The sequence below is a fragment of the Pristiophorus japonicus genome, chromosome 9, assembly GCF_044704955.1.
Source record: "Pristiophorus japonicus isolate sPriJap1 chromosome 9, sPriJap1.hap1, whole genome shotgun sequence".
Lineage (NCBI taxonomy): Eukaryota > Metazoa > Chordata > Chondrichthyes > Pristiophoridae > Pristiophorus > Pristiophorus japonicus.
This window is the reverse complement of record NC_091985.1, coordinates 175,795,312-175,814,544: the sequence shown is the minus strand read 5'-3', so window position 1 is coordinate 175,814,544 and position 19,233 is coordinate 175,795,312. Positions and strand designations below refer to the sequence as shown.

General features: G+C 44.5%; 1 protein-coding gene across 7 annotated transcripts in view; it reads right to left on the bottom strand.

The window, feature by feature from the left end:
* agpat4 (1-acylglycerol-3-phosphate O-acyltransferase 4 (lysophosphatidic acid acyltransferase, delta)) overlaps window positions 1-19,233 on the bottom strand; it is a 306,351-nt gene that overhangs the window by 129,465 nt on the left and 157,653 nt on the right. For 6 of the 7 annotated variants that reach the window (XM_070890161.1, XM_070890158.1, XM_070890160.1 and 3 more), the window contains one exon: window positions 9,364-9,594. In XM_070890161.1, coding sequence (XP_070746262.1) covers window positions 9,364-9,541 — 178 coding nt within the window. In that variant the 5' untranslated portion in view covers window positions 9,542-9,594. Of the gene's footprint in view, window positions 1-9,363; window positions 9,595-17,197; window positions 17,239-19,233 lie in introns of those variants that run through there. The other variant, XM_070890162.1, reaches the window with a different exon arrangement.

Sequence of the window (19,233 nt, the reverse complement as noted above, 5' to 3'; positions counted from 1 at the left end):
TGGGAGGCCGGCCAGGAGAGCATTGGCACATTCAACTCTGGAGGCAACAAAGGCATGGTTGAGGGTTGAGGGTTTCAGCAACAAATGGGCTGAGGCAGGGGTGGAAACAAGCGATGTTATGGAGGTGAATGTACATAGTCTTGGTGATGGAGAGGATATGGGGTCGGAAGTTCAGCGCAGGATGAAATAGGAGTCCGAGGTTGCGAACAGTTTGTTTCAGCCTGAGAGAGGCCAGGGACGGAGTTGGTTAGGGAATGGAGTTTTTATGGTGGGGACCTTCAAAATTCAAATCTAATCGGAGGCTTTTTGTCAATTTTATTGCCCACTTTGAGATTCTTCATCTGGGTGGCCATCCTTACTTGGATGCTCTCGTGGCATTACCGCTCAGGAGTGCTATGGATGACTTCCATAGTAAACCATGGCCACAACTCATTCTGCCCGTCTTCCGCTTCATAACTTAATCTTTAGCCTTCTTGCTCATCTTTGAATTCCCTTTGTTATTGATGTCCTTTTGAGGATTGGGTGCCTGCATTGGACAAAGCATTTTAGGAACAGAACCCAAGAATAAGTCACGGGTAGAACTTAGTGGGAAAAAAATGGTAATGGAGAAAATAATAGGACTTAAGATCGACAAATCACCAGGAACTGATGGCTTCCACCCCAGAGAATTAAAAGAAACAGGTGAGGAAATTGCAGGTGCATAAGTCATAATTTTTCAAAGCTCTCTAGATTAAAGAATCGTTGATTGGAAAATTGTAAATCTCATTAGTTAAGAAGGGAGGGATGGAGAAACCAGTTAACTACAGACCTGTCAGTTTAAAAGTCAGTTGTGGGAAAGCTACTGGAATCTATCAGACAAAGTTAACTGAGCACTGGGACAAGTATGAGCTGATCAAAGAGAGAGTCAGCATGGATTTGTGAAGGATAGGGTATGTCTGACTAATCTAACTTGGATGTTTTGAGAAGGTCACGAGCACGATGTACAGAAGAGTATCGACAGATGTTATCTATTGGTCTTCCAGAAGGCCACAAGGGTCCACACAAAACATTAGTAATAATGAAAGCACAGAATTGCACATAACCCTGTTGCACGAGTTGGTAATTGGTTGGGAGATTAGTGGATGCTAATGGAATGTTGGCCTTTATCTCATAGGGTTGGGTGAGGACGTTAGGCTACAGTCGTACAAACCCCCATCTGGAGCATTGTGTTCAATTTTGGGTACTGAATCTCAGGAATGTCATGTATGTAACCTTCATGTAACAACACTGCAATACTGTATATACTTGAGAAATGCACACAATGACCACAGGGGGTGAACTTGTTCGAGACACTCCTCAACAGGTCATCCAGGTATATAAAGGGAGGTCCCACGCAGGGTCATCACTTCTTGGTCCCTGTCCATAGAATGTGCCTCGTGTGGATTTGTGGTATTGTGTAAGGACTTTACAGTGGCGACAAGAAACGGGAATCAATGACCCACAAGAATGGCCACCGGTAGCACAGAGGAACGGTACTGTGTTAGTGAGGACTGGGACGATTTCATTGAGAGGCTTCAGCAGAGCTTTGTCACGAAGGACTGGCTGGGAGATGCAGTGGCCGACAAGCGAAGGGCTCATCTACTGACCAGCTGTGGATCTAAGACTTACGCGCTCATGAAAGACCTGCTAGCACCCGGGAAGCCGGCGGACAAAACCTTTGAAGAGCTCAGCAAGCTAATCAGTGAGCGCCTCAAACCGGCGAGCAGCATATACACGGCCCGACACAGATTTTATACCCACCGACGTCGGGAAGGACAGAGCATACCGTTGCGGACCTCTGGCGCTTGGCTAGCCTCTAAATTCACAGGCGCCTGCAGGGGGGAGATGCTAAGGGATGTCTTTATTGAGGGCATCAGTCATGCTGGGATTTTCAGAAAGTTAATCGAGACCAAGGACTTGATTTTGGAAGCGGCGTTGCTGGCTCAGACTTTTATGGCGGGGGAGGAGGAAACCAAGATAATATACGCGCACAACTCTGACTCCAACGTGGCGATGGATCAGGGGGTCAATATCATATGCGTGACTCAGAGCCCGGCAGGCAGGCAAGGGCAGTTCGACACACCCCAGGAAGCAATAGACCCCAGAACAGGTTTTCAACACAGACAATGGCAGGCTGAACGGACATTTACGCCATCCCAGTGGACAATGCGTTCTGGGATGGGGCCATTGACACCCACTAACAGGGTGCTCAAGAGCAGTCAAAGGGACAATCAGCGAGGAATGCATGGTTACAGCTCTTTTGTTCACAACAATGGGAATCTCAGTTCATGATGGAGGTGTGGGGGCAGACATGTTGCTAGGACTTGCAGGTTTCAACAGTTTGCCTGCAGAAAATGTAACCTCACTGGCCATTTAGCTAAAATGTGCACGAGGCGGATGGACCAGAAGAGGGGTCTGCGAGGCAGGATGACGCGTGGGGCAAATCAATGGACGCTGAAATTCAGCGGGTTCACGTAGCAAACATTCACAGCTCATACACCAAAACACCACCAATGATGATTAAGGTCCTATTAAACGGCATCCCGGTACGTATGGAGCTGGACACGGGGGCCAGCCAGTCTCTCATGAGCGTTCAACAATACGAAAAGCTATGGCCAATCAAAGCCAGCAGACCCAAACGAGAACGCATTGAGACTCAACTACAGACGTACACCAAAGAAATCATTCCAGTGTTCGGCAGTTAGGCTGTCACCCACATGGATCAGTGAATCGGCTGTCGCTGTGGATTGTCCCGGGCAATGGTCCCGCACTGTTGGGGAGCAGCTGGTTAGCTGAGATGAACTGGAAATGGGGGGGGGGGGATGTGCACGCAGTGTCATCTGTGGAGCGAAGTTCATGCTCACAGGTCCTACAATTTGAGTCGCTATTCCAACCTGGCGTCGGGACATTTACAGGTACCAATGTAGTGATACGCATCACCCCGGACGCCAGACCAGTGCACCACAAAGCCAGAGCTGTGCCGTATGTGATGCGGGAGAAAATTGAAAGCGAATTGGACCGTTTGCTGAGAGAGGGCATCATCTCGCCCGTTGAATTCAGCGACTGGACGAGCCCCGTTGTTCCAGTCCTAAAAGCGGATGATCTGTGGCGACTACAAGGCCACTATCAACCGGGTGTCCCTACAAGACCAATATCCGCTTCCGAGAGCGGAGGGTCTTTTTGCCACGCTGGCAGGCGGCAAGCTGTTCACCAAGTTGGACCTCACTTCAGCCTACATGACCCAAGAACTGGCCGACAAATCCAAACTACTGGCCACAATCACCACGCACAAGGGACTGTTTGTTTACAACAGGTGCCTGTTTGGCATTCGATCAGCGGCTGCAATCTTTCAAAGAAACATGGAAAACCTACTCAAATCCATTCCTGGAACGATCGTATTCCAGGACGATATCCTCATCACAGGTCGGGACACCTAGGAACACCTCCACAACCTGGAAGAGGTGCTACGCCGACTGGACCGGGTAGGCCTGCGACTCAAGAAACCTAAATGTGTGTTTTTGGCTCCCGAGATCGAGTTTCTGGGCAGGAGGGTTGCTGCAGACGAGATTCGGCCTACCGAATCCAAAACAGAGGCGATTCGACGAGCGCCCAGGCCCTGCAACACATCGGAGTTGCGTTCATTTCTGGGACTCTTGAACTATTTCGGGAACTTTCTGCCGAACTTAAGCACATTGTTGGAGTCGCTACACGTGCTCCTGCGTAAGGGTTGCGATTGGTTTTGGGGGGGACTGTCAAGAACTGGTTTTCAATCGGGTGCGTAACTTACTCTGTTCAAATAGGTTGTTGACTCTGTAAGAAATTGGTTCTGATATGTGATGCCTCGTCCTATGGGGTTGGGTGCGTGTTGCAGCAACTCCAACCTGTGGCTTATGCCTCCAGGTCGCTCTCTCAAGTAAAACGTGGATATGGGATGGTTGAGAAGGAAACACTCGCATGTGTCTATGGGGTGAAAAAGATGCACCAGTACCTTTTTGGCAGGAGGTTCAAATTAGAAACGGACCACAAGCCTTTAACATCCCTGTTGTCAGACAGCAAGGCTGTCAATGCCAATGCGTCAGCTCGCATACAGCGATGGGCTCTCATGCTGGCTGCATATGACTACTCCATACGGCACCGGCCGGGCACTGAAAATTGCGCTGACGCGCTCAGCAGGCTTCCACTAGCCACCACTGAGGGGGCAGCGGAGCAAAGCGCTGAGATGGTCATAGCCGTTGATGCCTTTGACAGCACAGGCTCCCCCATCACAGCCCGCTAGATCAAAATCTGGACCAACAGAGATCCCCTCCTATCTTTGATTAAGAAATGTGTCCCGACTGGGGATTGGCCGCCCGCACACGGAGCATGCCCTAGGAGGTCAGACCGTTTCACAGGCGGATGGAGGAGCTCTCCATCCAAGCCAACTGCTACTATGGGGTAGCCGGGTAGTCATGCCCCAGAGGGGCAGGGAAGCTTTCATCAGGGAACTCCACAGCGAGCAGTCAGGCATTGTGCTGATGAAGGCCATTGCCCGGTCACACATTTGGTGGCTGGGAATTGATTCAGAACTGGAACACTGTTCGCAGGTGCACGACATGTGCTCAGCTGGGAAATGCCCCCAGGATGCCCCGCTCAGCCCGTGGCCCTGGCCCACCAGGCCATGGTCACGCATTCACATAGACTACGCGAGTCCATTCACGGGGAAAATGTTTCTCATCGCGGTTGATGCGTGCTCGAAATGGATGGAGTGCATCATTTTGAATTCGTGCACGACATCCACCACTGTGGAGAGTCTACGTGCGGTCTTTGCAACCCACTATTTGCCGGACATCCTTGTTAGCGATGATGGCTCATGTTTCACTAACTACGAATTCCGGGAGTTCATGTCGGGTAATGGCATCAACCATGTCAGGACAGCACCGTTCAAGCTGGCCTCCAATGGCCAGGCGGAATGTGCAGTCCAAATCATAAAACAAGGCATGCTCAGGATTCAAGGTCCCATCAATGCCACCTATCACGCCTCCTGCTGGCCTATAGGTCCTGACCGCACTCGTTCACGGGGGTCCCGCCCGCGGAACTCCTTATGAAACGTACACTCAAAACTCGGCTGTCCCTCATTCATCCCGTCTTGTCCGAAATTGTTGAAGGCAAGCGCCAGTCCCAAAATGAGTACCATGACCGTAATTCAAGGGGGAAATGTATAGAAATTGGTGACCCCATATTTGTTCTCAAGCACGCTTTGGGGCCCAAATGGCTTGAAGGTACTGTAATAGACAAAGAGGGGAATAGGGTCATCGTGGTTAAACTTAACAATGGGCAGATCTGCCGCAAGCATCTGGACCAAGTAAAAAGAAAGGTTCAGCATGGACTCTGAGGAACCCGAGGAAGATCATGAGATGGTATTCACACCACCGCCAGTGAACGAGCAACAAGAACATTCAGCAGCATTCACAGTCCCTGCGGTCAGCCCGGAATCACCACAGGGGACAGACAGGCAGGCCAAGGCTCAACAGCCAGAGCCTGAACTGCGGCGCTCCACGAGGGAGCGCAGAACACCCGAAAGACTTAACCTGTGATCCCAATAAAACTTATGGGGGGGGGGGGGGGGGATGTGATGTCATGTATGTAACCTTCATGTAACAACATTGCATATACTTGAGAAATGCACACATTGACCACAGGGGGTGAACTTGTGGGAGATACTCCTCACCTGGTCATCCAGGTAAATAAAGGAAGGTCCCACGCAGGGTCATCACTTCTTGGTACTGAGTGACCTTGGCCATAGAATGTGCCTCGTATGGATTGTGGTATTGTGCAAGGACTTTGCAAGGAAAGACATATGGACCTTGGAGGGGGTTCACTGCAGATTCACCAGAATGATACCAAGGCTTAAAGGGTTAAATGATGATAGGATAGGTTGCATAAACTTATTTTGTATTCCCGAGTGTAGAAGGTTGAGGAGTGATCGAATCGAGATGCTAAAACTGATTAAGGGATTTGCAAAACTATGTTAATTTCTGACTGACTTGTTAATGAGAAGCCTGCAACAAAACTAGTTTCTTGGTTATTGGTGTTCCTCTGATGGTAAAGTCAAAAAATACATAGTAGTGGAATGTTTTCATCAATTTGAATCCGATCCAATTATTCATTGCCAACTTCTCATCCGAACGGAGTTCGATATGGACTTCAAATCTTGCTTTTTGTATTTATCTATTGACCCATTTAGAGAGAAATTCTATTTTTTTGTACTCTGACGTTGTGTCTCACTGATCACCTTGAAGCGGGGCTTCATAATTTCTATTTTTATTTTGTTTCCTTGGTAAATTGGTCAGGAAGGAGAATTCGGTAGAGTTATGTTATAACTGAACATTGTGGGGATTAAATTGGACAACCCCAGAAAACAGACATAGGGATTGACCCATGCTCGAGCATTGCATTGCAGGCAGCATGTTAAACTGCCGTTTTTCATGATTGCTGTGTGCAGCTAGCACTACCAGTGCTGTCTATTGGCCGCACGCATAACCAGGGGCTCGATATCATGGAAGGCTAGCGCTACTTAAACTCAGCCTGCACATCTTTGGAGGTACATTATGGCTGGAAGAGGTGGCGAGAGTCCTTTGTGAATTGAATTTGATGTAAAAGATTGAAAAAGGGCAAAACATATGAGAGAGCATGCATCAAGGTTTTCCGATAATGCACTGGAGGTCTTGGTGCAAGACTCTTTTCGCCCCCTGCGGGTACAGGAAATCCTCCTCCACCGGACCTCCTCCAGTGCCACGTCAGAGAACCTGTGCGCCCTCTCCCTCGATCCCCGAGCCATCTGAGACGTGCCGCTGTGTGCAGCCAACGCACTCCACACCTTCAGTGGAAGTGGGTGCGACGAGCCCACATAAACTGCTCCATGAAAATTGTGTCTCATGAGCGTTCGAGTGCTAAGCCTGCAGGTAGCTACCTGCTTTAGCACCTCCAGGCAAGTCCAAATTATGGTAATCAGCAATTAGGACCAAAATTGTATGCTAAAACCAGACTTTCAAAAAAGGCATGTCTCATTAGCACAGCACTTATTTAGCATCTGTTTTCGCCCTTTTCACCAAAACATTCCCCCCCCCGCCGCCCACACACTACAAAATGGTTATACTTGTAGGTCTTTTAAATGCAGAGCTATTCAGTACGAAATAGAATTTAGAGCACTGGCAGCAGTAAAATAATGCACATATTTAACTGCTTAAGTCACAACTACAGCTTTAAAGCAAATGGACTTCAAAAGCTGTAATCACGAATGTAAGTTTTATTGGAAACTATCCAAGGTATAGCCAGACAATATAAAACCACCTTTCTGCAGAGAGGTAGCCTAAATTCTCAGCCTGCCTACAACAAAATTGTGGCAAATAATGTAATTGCTCCAGAGAAACCTGGTTTAAAATACAACAATGCCGCAAAGGCAGCAATGCCGCAAAGGCAACATATACACAGTGTTCACTGTTTCATCTCATGACCTCGTAAATTCCGGAGTAATGTTGCTTAGTTATAGGCACCTAAATGCTTGCCCATTATTTAAGAAGGTCTGTGGGGGAGCAGTTTTCTAACCATCTCACTGCTAATTCTATGGGTGGAGTGCCTACATTTCATGATTTAAGAACTTACTGAAATTCAGGTTTTAAAGTCCTTCAGGAATTCAGAATATGTTTGCAACATTCCAAAAGGCAGCATGTGAAGTTCTGCAGTCAATTTACTACTAACTGTAAATGATAGCCTATTTTATTGGTTTAACTATCACATGTGCATGCCTTCATTTTTACAACACAGCATCTCATCCTACAATAACCTTGGCAATCTGCAAGACCCCAGTCTGTAACACAATGCCTTCTTGTTGCAAGTGTCAGCAACACAGCCAAAACAATAAGTTCTTTGAATAAGGATGAAGTGCAGAATTTATTTGCAATCTTTGAACAGTTTCCCATTGCTTATTTATACCCGCGGAGAAGCTTCTCCACCGCCCCCAATCCCCACCCATCGCCCCTCCCCCCGCCACCCACCCACATGCAAACACAACTAAGCACCGTTTCCTTCATTGCAATAAGAAGTGCAGTAAAGATACAAATGTAGCCCCATAAGTAAGTGGTATATGTAATGGAAACAATTTACATTTCTATCATTCAATTGAAAAGTTGTCACCAAGAATATATAGCAGGATGATGCATGTTCTAGGGCCACACATTCGAACTGGCCAGTTATCCAAACAGTGTCTTGACAAACCATGACAATTATTAAAATTTCACACTTTGGCTGTATATGTAAAGAGAGGTAACCAAGTAAAAAATCTCCTTTCTGTCCCTTGCTAGCACAATTAGCAAAACAATGCCACGGCAGCCGAGTTTTGGATCGCCTCTAGTTTACAAATGGTAGAATGCGAGAGGCCAGCCAGGAGTGCGTTGGAATAGTAACGTCTAAAGGCATGGATGAGGGCTTCAGCAGCGGATGAGCTGAGGCAAGGGCGGAGACGGGTGATATTACAGAGATGGAAATAGGCGATCTGGAAATAGGAGTTGGGGAGAGAGATGGAGTCAGTGGCTAGGGAGTTTGTGGCGGGGACCGAAAACAATGGCTTCGGTCTTCCCAATATTCAACTGGAGAAAATTTTTGCTCATCCAGAACTGGGTGTTGGACAAGCAGTCTGAGAATTGAGACACCGAGGAGGGTCGAGAGAAGTGGTAGTGAGGTAGAGCTAGGTGTCATCAGCATACATGTGGAAACTGACACTGTGTTTTCAATGCCTACACTCACTGCACTGTCTAGACTCACAAATGTAGAATGGTCATCAGCAGCAGTCAGTGCCTTCAGAGCAGGTGAGAAAAATTGGTGGGTGGGGACAGGGTATAAGAGAGGAGGAAAATGCCATTTCAATCTGCTTGTCTCAGACAATTTTGTTCAAAACATCGCTCCGTATGATTGAAACTTTTTGGATGACTCCACAGGAGAGTATGCGGTCAAACTACAGTAATCTTTTACAGAAAAATACTGCTGATAAAGGCATAGCAATTCAAAAGCTTTTTAGTAGACTTCAAATTAGGTTTCCAAACATACAATAAGCTAAATTTCTACCATTACACACCTTCCGTAATAGGGCATTAAAGATTATCATTGCCAGGCTTATTGGTGTCATACAGGGCAACATGCATTTCAAAACAAAATTCACACAATCAGAACTGCACTGATACATCATATGATGAAGAAAATGATTCAGCTTTTCCAAGTTGGTCCTCTTGCCCAAAAAAGCCACAATTTCAACTAACTGCAATTACAGCTACCTTATTCCATATAGCCAAATTTGAACAAAGGTTTCCTTACGGCTGGCAATGCAGTAAGCCAATCTGCAGTTGATCCGCCTGTACAATTGCTTATTGATCGGCCATATTATCAGCGTGCACAGCTGAATGAGGTTGATGATGAGTCCAGTCACTACAAAGATGTAACATATAAGAAGGTGGCAGATGAACTGAGATTTCAAGAAGGCTACGATACCCATCGCTTATAAGGCATCCACAATATGTACACCAAATGTCCAGAGTTCAAGAAAACCTGCAAAACAAGATATACAAGTCATTAGATACAAGTCATGAGCTAGAAAGAGATTAGAGTTGATTTTTTTTTAAAAACATTGATCAGACTACAAATCAAATTTTGCCAAACCAACAAAAAGTTCCTTTAAAAAAATAGAACAAGTGACTTTACTAGAAACACAACAGAAGATAAGCAGCTATATAAAACAAACTTGCAGGAATATATAACTGCAAGTATTATGGCTAACATGGCAACACCTTGAAATGGCCAATGTTGGGATACTGAACAGCAAGAGGCAGCCTTGGCTCCTTAAACAGTCTGCTCCAAATGCACAATTCAAGTGCTATTAGGTCAGCAATCTTAGAGAGGTGTATCTCCTACAGTACAAACTAATGTAATGAGGCTTTTTACTAAACCTATGCTTGTTTATTGCATCACTATGATTCCAAGTCATTTAGAAGTATTGTAAACTAAGAAGTGTGCAATCAACTTTCAGTATAGTGGAGGGGGAAAAGAACACAAATTATGCACATCCTCTGCAATGTTGCCTCTAATTTTTATTTGTACTGGGCGGGCAACAAATTCCTCTCAGCGCGACTTTCTTATCCATGGGCAGTTAACAGCAGCAAGTTCAGATCGTTCATTATTTTTGTTCATTGCGCAAATACTTTTTGAAGTCTTTTAATAGCTTGATATCTTCATGTTATCTCTTTCTCCTGACTTCCCTCTTCACATCAAGCAATCCCAGGTCAGGTTCTTGTTCTCTTTAGAGTAGAGAAGGTTAAGAGATTTAATAGAGGTGTTTAACATTTTGAGGAGTTTTGTTAAGAGTTAATGAGGATAAACTGTTTCCACTGTCAGGAGGGTCAAGAAACCGAGGACACAGATTTAAGGTGATTGGCAAAAGAACCAGAGGTGAGATGGAGAATTTTATGATGATGATGATCTGGAATGTATTGCCTGTAAGGGCGGCGAAAGCAGATGCAATAACAACTTTCAAAAGGGAAAATATTTGAAACGGAAACATTTGCAGGGTTACAGGGAAAGAGTGGGGGAGTGGGATTAATTGGATAGCTCCACCAAAAAGCTGGCACAGGCAAGATGGACCGAAGGGCCTCCTTCTGTGCTGTATGATTCTATCTGATGAACAAGATATTGGGCAGTAAAGGTGTTCTCTAGATCATAGAGGGGTACTCTCAAGATCGTAGGAGATGCGAGCTCTGCTTATGGGAGTGTCTGGGTGATGCCGAACCTCAGTTTATCTACTAAAGACCCATGAAATTTCTAATATACCTTAATCCAAGATCAAAAGGTAATGCCCACATCTTTAAGTCTCTGGACTAAATGAGGGCCCAATTCATATCAATTGACATTCATTTGAGGTTATCCATACTTCATTCAGCCAAGACCTCCAACAGAAACTTCAATCAAACCATTTCCTAATTTATAAAAACTGTTAGATCATCTCCTTTCCATTATGAACAAGACCAATTTCCTCAACTTTTTCTTGTAACTTAAATTCCTGCGTTCCAGTGTCACTTTAGATGCCCTCATTGCATTGCAGGGATAGAATATCTTTCCATGTTCAATAGAGCACACAGCATTTCAGGCGAGGTCTTCCACTTCCCATGCAACACAACATTATCTCTGGTCATTTGTATTGCATCTCTCTTCTAATGCAACCCAGTACTTTGATTTTTTTTAAATGCACTGGGTCAATGGTTTTAACAATTCTGCCATTGACAAAAAATGTATTTTATTGCTCAGTTTGCAGCATAACTATAACACCTTTTATGATTTTGTTACCATACAAATGTTATATTTTTCTACATTGATTTGTATGTGTGATCTACAGTCCCAATTTCCTACACGAGCCTTTTGAATTTGGTTGCATTACTCATTTGACCTGCCTCAATCAACTGCAAACTTAGGAGGTTGTGTTCTCAACAACCTCATTATAAATAGACCCCAAGGCCAATCTTTGAAGTACCCCACTCATTTTTTTACATTTAAATATCAATCTTTATGTGCAGCAGCTGTGTGCCCTGAACTCAAGCTCGGCAGTATGATCGGTGTATGTAAAGCTCGGAGAACAATGCCTTTCCCAGGTCTATGTTCCAATTTTCTGCAGCAAGCAGTTTTCCCACATGCGCTTCCAATCATTAATATCAGCAAGAATTGGCTGCCTCAGAAAAAGTTTTTCCAACAGGGCCACCAGCAGGAGAGCAAGTCACCGTTCAACAAATTCTTAATGTTTTTAACTCTGCGTAAGAGAAGTCAAGATGGCTGATGGAATTCCTCTTCAAGATTCAAAAAATGTTCCAAATCGTGGTATTTTCGCATGTGTGGAAATCAACATTTTTTTTCTGAAAAAACCCCCCGGCTTTTTTTTATACAATGTACAAGCTGCAGTAACACAAACAAGTTTCAGCAGCATGTATGAAGCAGAGGTTCAAAGTAAGAACCAAAAGAACTTTTAAAAAATGCACTCGGGTGGATGGATGTCAGTTCTCGGAAAATGAGAATGTGAAATGAGTACCTAGTGTACAATCCTGTCAGTCAGGAGTAACTGACCACGATTGCATTCACTGCCCCTCATTCTCCTCGACTTCTCTAGTCCTTTTGACACAGTTGATAATTCGATCCTCATTTCAACTCCTCTACTCAGTAGTCCCTCTTCATAATGCTGATCTCTCCTGATTCAGATTATACTTGGCCCAACAAAGTCATTACATATACTCAAATGCTTTCTCCTCCTGGCCCTGCAGTCAGGATCCATCCTTGGTTCCCTCATCTCCACCTTGGAAAACTGCTTCCCCTTGACGACATTCATCCAGAACCACAGGATCTGGATCTACATAGAAACAGTGAAAGCTCAAGGCTAGAAAACCATTGGCCCATCTTGTCCAACTTCCCGCTGTCCCAACAGTTACAGCTGATAATGTGGCTACTTGCCCAATTTTGACTTGGTTACCTAAATTAATTATCTTCCAAATACAAGTCCTTTCCTTTCTCGCTATAACCTCCCTCACCCAGCTGTTTCATTAACCAACTACCCTCACAGAGCAGTAACATTTCATTACATCCGTCTAAATCTACTCAGCTTTAACTTGTACAGGTTGAGCCTCCCTTATCTGGCACCCTTGGGACCTGGCCCGTCCCGAACGAAGGATTTTGCCGGATGAACGGTGGTCACGTGTTTGGGTGGACTGCGCCTTTAAGTGTTGTTGCTGGGGTAAATATGTGTGCCCGCTGATTGGCTGGACCGACTGTCAGTCAGCCAGCCAGCTAATCTGTGTGCAGGGGGCCTCAAAGAGCCGGCGAGCCCCGAAGAGTTGGCAGGCCCTGTGATGAGCCCAGACGCGACGGCAGGCATCGAAGCATCAGCTCGACCCCCCCCTGGAGGGAGCGCTGTGTGGAGGAGTGGCCGGCCCGAGGACTGTGGCTGCAGGAGTTCCAGCAGGGTGACGAGGAGGAGGCAGTCGATCGAGGAGAAAGATTATATTGGTGAGTAGGTTTTTGACGGTCGCGTTCTGCGCATGCGCCACCCGGGAATGGTCCCAGACGAAGGGTGGTGTCAGATAAGGGAAGTTCAACCTGTATCTCCAAGTTCTGCTGTATCATCCCAATACAGATAGCTCTGCCTGATTTATGGTGGCATCTTCCACCATTTAAAATGAGTTCATCAGTCACCTGAGTACTCATTTTTAGTGTGGCAGCAAGTCATCCTCGACCCCAAGGGACTGCCTATGATAATGATGATCTGAGCTGTACTATTTTGAATACATCTAGCGTTCCCTCTTCCAATAAAAGCCTCAAGTCTATTGCCAAGCACTGAATTCTCCAATCATCTTAACTCTTTGTATCTTGTCCAGCTTAGCTACATTATAGTGGGGGTTCCCAAACTGCACATCAATGCTCAATATAATGGTAGGATTACTTATCTTGATTTCCTCTCCATTCTTCTTTTTTTGCAATCCAACATCCTATTTATGTTTTTGACAGCAGCTAGACATTGGCTTGTACCGTGACCCAAAATTCCTTTCCTGATCTTATTAGTCAGTATTTTCCCATTAATCCTGTAATTCCTTTGCCTGTTCCTTATTCCAAATAACTTTACATTTGTCCACATTAAACTGCAAGTCAGTGGTTTAATGGTCCCCACCACTCCCGAACAATCTAGGTCGTCCTATAGATTCTACTCATCTTTCACCATATTAACTATTCCTGCTATTTTAGTGTAATCTACAAATTGAGATGTAGCTACTGGTACCCTCCCTGCTATTATTTATTAACGTTGAAGTGTACTGGCCCTGGCACCGAGCCCTGCAGGACTCCATCATCACGCCTCTCCATCCAGAACATGTCCTTTTCACACAGACCCGGTTTCCCATCACCCCATCGAGTTTCATTTCATCTTACAACATCCCCACCACTACATTCCCACCAATACAATGTCTGTTTTTTTTGTGCACTGGTTTTCTGTGAGGTGCCTTATCAAATACCTCATTAAATTACAAGTATATTACGTCCACATTTTGTTAAATCATCAAAATGTGTTAAGTACCCTGCTGACTCATTCCTTTCCAAGTGTTCCACTGCCTTGGCATTGATAATTGATTCCAAACATTTACTTAGTACTGTTGTCTGACTATAGCTAGTTATCCAGATGCTTCAAGTTCCCTTTTAAATATGGGCTTTATATTTGCTATTCTCCAGTACTCTAGTGTTATTCCCAGGAACTGGAGCACATAAAAAAAAAATCTCAGCTGACACTCCAGTGTAGTGCTGAGCGAGTGCTGCACTGTCGGAGGTGCTGTCTTTCGGATGAGACCCCGTCTGCCCTCTTCTTAGGTGGACATAAAAGATCCCATGGCACTATTTCGAAGACGAGCAAGGGAGTTATCCCTGGTGTCCTGGCCAATATGTATCCCTCAATTAACATAACAAAAACAGTTTATCTGGTCATTATCAGTTTGCTGTTTGTGGGAGTTTGCTGTGCGCAAATTGGCTGCTGTGTTTCCCACATTACAACAGTCCAAAAAGTACTTCATTGGCTGTAAAGCACTTTGAGACATCTGGTGGTCATGAAAGGCACTATATAAATGCAAGTCTTTCTCTCTTTTTTTTTTTCCCCCCTAACAAACCCCTGGATATCTCTGCTAGTGGTGTTGCTAGCTCATACTGGAATTCCTGGGTGTATCCTATTTGGCTTTAACTACTTGGATCTTATTCGTGTATCCAGCTGCAGTTCAATAGTAATGCTAATTTTATTGCACTCCTTTTGACTCGAAGATACATCCATTCTGCTCTGTCCCATACTGTTTCTTCCCCCACTTATAAATACTGAACTGAAGACATTGTTCCAACTTTCTGGCTAGGTACACATCTTCACTAATCGTGTCTCTTATTTCTGTAACCAATGATCGGGCACTTTAGTGCTCAGTCCCTTTGCCGTGTACAACTACTTGTTTTTTGTCAGTTCTTTTAATTTCTTTAGCAATTTGAAACTCAAATGTTTGCATTGATACCCAAGTTGGCTTTATTCATGTACTAGTCTCCCTACTACTCCGAGTTACACATTCAGCAACTCTCCATTCAATTATGATTAAACGTTAAGATGGCAGATGTTGCAAACCAGAAATATAGAAAATGCTGGAAGAACACGGGTCCATCAGCATCAGTTTCTCTTCACAGATACCAACTGATCCGCTGTGTTTTTCCAGTATTTTCTATTTTTATTTTGATTTCTCAATTATCTTTTGTACTTATTTCCCCTATCCTGAATCTTATCCCCCAGCTAGTCTCAACCTCAGCTGCTATTATAACATCCCATTGTTGTTGCAATGTAGCCTTTCTTGTCCTCGCCCTTATGCATGTATGATAAATCATGCCCTATCCAGAAATTTCTCACTACCAACAGGATTACCTAAACACCATTCTACACCTACATATCGAAACTCCTTCAGTATTAAAACATTACCTTGGAGGGATTATTTTCTTACTTTTCTAAAATATCTGCTTGATGTCAGCTCTTAGGTGTAGCTGTCTACAGCAAATTCCCACCAGTAGTTTATCCTTGCTTTGCTCACTTAACCATATACCAAAGGAAGTCCATCACCTCCCCCCTCCCCTCCCTCTCTCTAGTCCCTTTTGGTGTTCTGCTTTTCCTGCAATTTTGAGTTCCTTTCTATATAATGCCACTTCTCCCCTTTATCTATCTCTTTTAAAGAGTTTTTGCCTTTCAAGTACCATATCCCATTTGTGCACCGCCCCTCACAAGTTTCCCATTATACCCACAATGTCCACCTAGTCTGTATGCACCAACCCTTCTAATTCTGCCATCTTCTCCTTTCCAGCATTTGTGTATAACCCCTTCCTTGGGTTTATTTTTGCCCCATGCAAGTTTGAATTCTTCCTTTGCTGTTTATTACTTATCTTGCCTATAATTCTTCCTGGATCTGTCTGTATTGCCTTCCTATACTATGGTGCCCTCATGTTAGAAACATAGAAAATAGGTGCAGGAGTAGGCCATTCGGCCCTTCGAGCCTGCACCACCATTCAATAAGATCATGTCTGATCATTCCCTCAGTACCCCTTTCCTGCTTTCTCTCCATACCCCTTGATCCCCTTAGCCATAAGGGCCATATCTAACTCCCTCTTGAATATATCCAATGAACTGGCATCAATAACTCCCTGCGGCAGGGAATTCCACAAGTTAACAACTCTCTGAGTGAAGAAGTTTCTCCTCATCTCAGTCCTAAATGGCCTGCCCCTTATCCTAAGACTGTGTCCCCTGGTTCTGGACTTCCCCAACATCGGGAACATTCTTCCCGCATCTAACCTGTCCAGTCCCGTCACAATTTTATATGTTTCTATGAGATTCCCTCTCATCCTTCTAAACTACAGTGTATAAAGGCCCAGTTGATCCAGCCTCTCCTCATATGTCAGTCCAGCCATCCCAGGAATCAGTCTGGTGAACCTTCGCTGCACTCCCTCAATAGCAGGAACGTCCTTTATTTTATCTTTTTTCTAAATCTTCCTGGCTATCTTATGCACCTTTACTAGCCTCATTTCCCCATCTCATTAGCTTAAAATGACACGCAGCTTTACCTTTCCACCTCCTCTTTTCATCTCAAATTATCTAGCTTCTCAAACAGTCTGTCTAACATTCAGTCTTTGATGGGTAAAAATTTCTTCCGGCATAATGTTGAAAAAAAACAAGCAATCCTTGCTCCCAGAAACTCCTGCGTACTACTTCTCCCAACTCCATCAATCTTGCCACTGGTGGGGAATGTGTGCTGCTCGATTCCGATTTTAATTTCCTTCCCACATCCATTTTGCCATCAAACTCTTTCCCCACCTTAATTATACTGTCCATTTCTGCCCTTACCTCACCCTCTCTGCCACCAAGACTCAATTTCATGCCTTTACTAGGTCATCTTTTCAAACACTTTCCTAGCTAGCCTCTGGCTTCTATGCTCCACAAACTGCAACTCATGATATTACCAGGTCAAAGCCCTGCACTTTCATTAGTCCCATCTTCACTAAAGTCCATCTGAGGAGGGGGAGGGGTTAGTTCGGGACCCTGGATCCGGGAGGTTGGTATAAAGCCACTTACCTGCTGGATGCAGCAGTCCCCATCTCAGTTTATCTGGCTGGTTTCACGAATTGTGTAGTTAACTTCAAAATGGAGTGGAAATAAAGAGGCTTCTAGTCTCATAATATTTAAAGTGAGGTTCTACCCCCTGGGAGTGGGTTGGTTGCCTGCCCCTTTCCTGCCTCCGTTAAAACAAAAAGTGCGTGGGTTGGAGGTGGGATTAGATCGGGAATCCCATTTTTAACACTTTGCTCCAAACACACCCTTTTTTTAAATGGGGAAAATTCCAGCCTTTGTATCTGTCTTCACAGAAGACAAAAAAACATTCTGGAAATAATGGGGAACCAAGGGTCTATTGAGAATGAGGAACTTAAAGAAGTTAGTATTAGTAAAGAAATAGTACTGGAGAAATTAATAGAATAAAAGCCGACAAATCCCCTGGACCGGATGGCCTATATCCTAGGATTTTAAAAGAGATAGTGGATGCATTGATTTTGATCTTCCAATATTCCCTAGATTCTAGAACAGCCTCTGCAATTGGTAGGTCGCAAATGTAACCCCGCTATTCAAGAAAGGAGGGAGAGGGAAAGCCAGGAACTATAGGCCAGTTAGCCTGACATCAGTAGTGGAGAAAATGCTAGAATTTATCATGGACATGGTCACAGGGCACTTAGAAAATCATATGATTTGGGCAGAGTCAATACGGATTTACGAAAGGGAAATCACGTTTGACAAATCTGTTAAGAGTTTTTTGAGGTTGTAACTAGCAGGGTAGATAAGGGGGAAACCACTGGATGTAGTGTATTTGGATTGTCAGAAAGCATTCGATAAAGTGTCACACAAGAGGTTATTACACAAAATGATGGTTCATGGGATTGGGGGTGATATGCTAGCATGGATTGTGGATTGGTTAACGGAGAGAAAACAGAGTAGGAATAAACAGGTCATTTTCAGATTGGCAGGCTGCAACTAGTGGGGTAGCGCTTGGGCCTCAATTATTTACAATCTATATAAAAGCAAGCTGCTGCAGATGCTGGAAATCTGAAATAAAAACAGAAAATGATGGAAATATCCAGTAGTTCAGGCAGCAACTGTGGAGAGAGAAACAGAATTAACGTCTCAGGTCGATGACTTTTGTCGGAACTCTTAGATATCAAGTAATGTATCCAAGTATGCCGACAATACAAAGTTAGGTGGGAAAGTAAGCTATAAGAGGATGCAAAGAGGCTGTAGAGGGATATAGGCAGGTTAAGTGAATGGGCAATAACATGGCAGGTGGAGTATAATGTGGAGAAGTGTGAAGTGATCTACGTTGGTAGGAAAAAAAAATAGAAAAGCAGTATATATATATTTTTTAAATGGTGAGAGACTGTGAAATGTTGGTGTTCAGAAGGATCTGGGTGTCCTTGTACACAAAACACAGGAAAGTTAACATGCAGGTCCAGCAAGCAATTAGGAAAGCAAATGGTCTGTTAGTAATTATTACAAAGGGATTAGAGTACAAAAGTAAAGAAGTCTTACTACAATTATATAGAGCCCCAGTGAGACCACACCTAGAGTAGTGTACCGTTCTGGTCTCCTTATCCAAGGAAAGATGTACTTGTCTTAAAGGGAATGCAACAAAGGTTCACTAGACTAATTTCTGGGATGAGGGGATTGTCCTATGAGGAGAAAGAGAGAGAGAGAGAGAGAGAGAGAGAGAGAGAGAGAAGACCATTCCCCAAGAGTTGAGAAGAATGAGAGGTAATCTCATTGAAACATATAAAATTCTTACAGGGCTTGACAGGGTAGGTGCAGGGCGGATGTTTCCCCGGGCTGAGGAATCTAGAACCAGGGGTCACAGCCTCAGAATAAGGGGTCAACCATTTAGAACGGAGATGAGAAGAAATGTCTTCACTCAAAGGATTGTGAATCTTTGGAATTCTCTACCTCAGAGAGCTGTGGATGCTCAGTTGTTGAGTATGTTTAAGACAGAGGTCGATAGATTTTTGGATACTGAGGGAATCAAGGGATATGGGGATAGTGCGGGAAGGTGAAGTTGGGGTCGAAGATCGGCA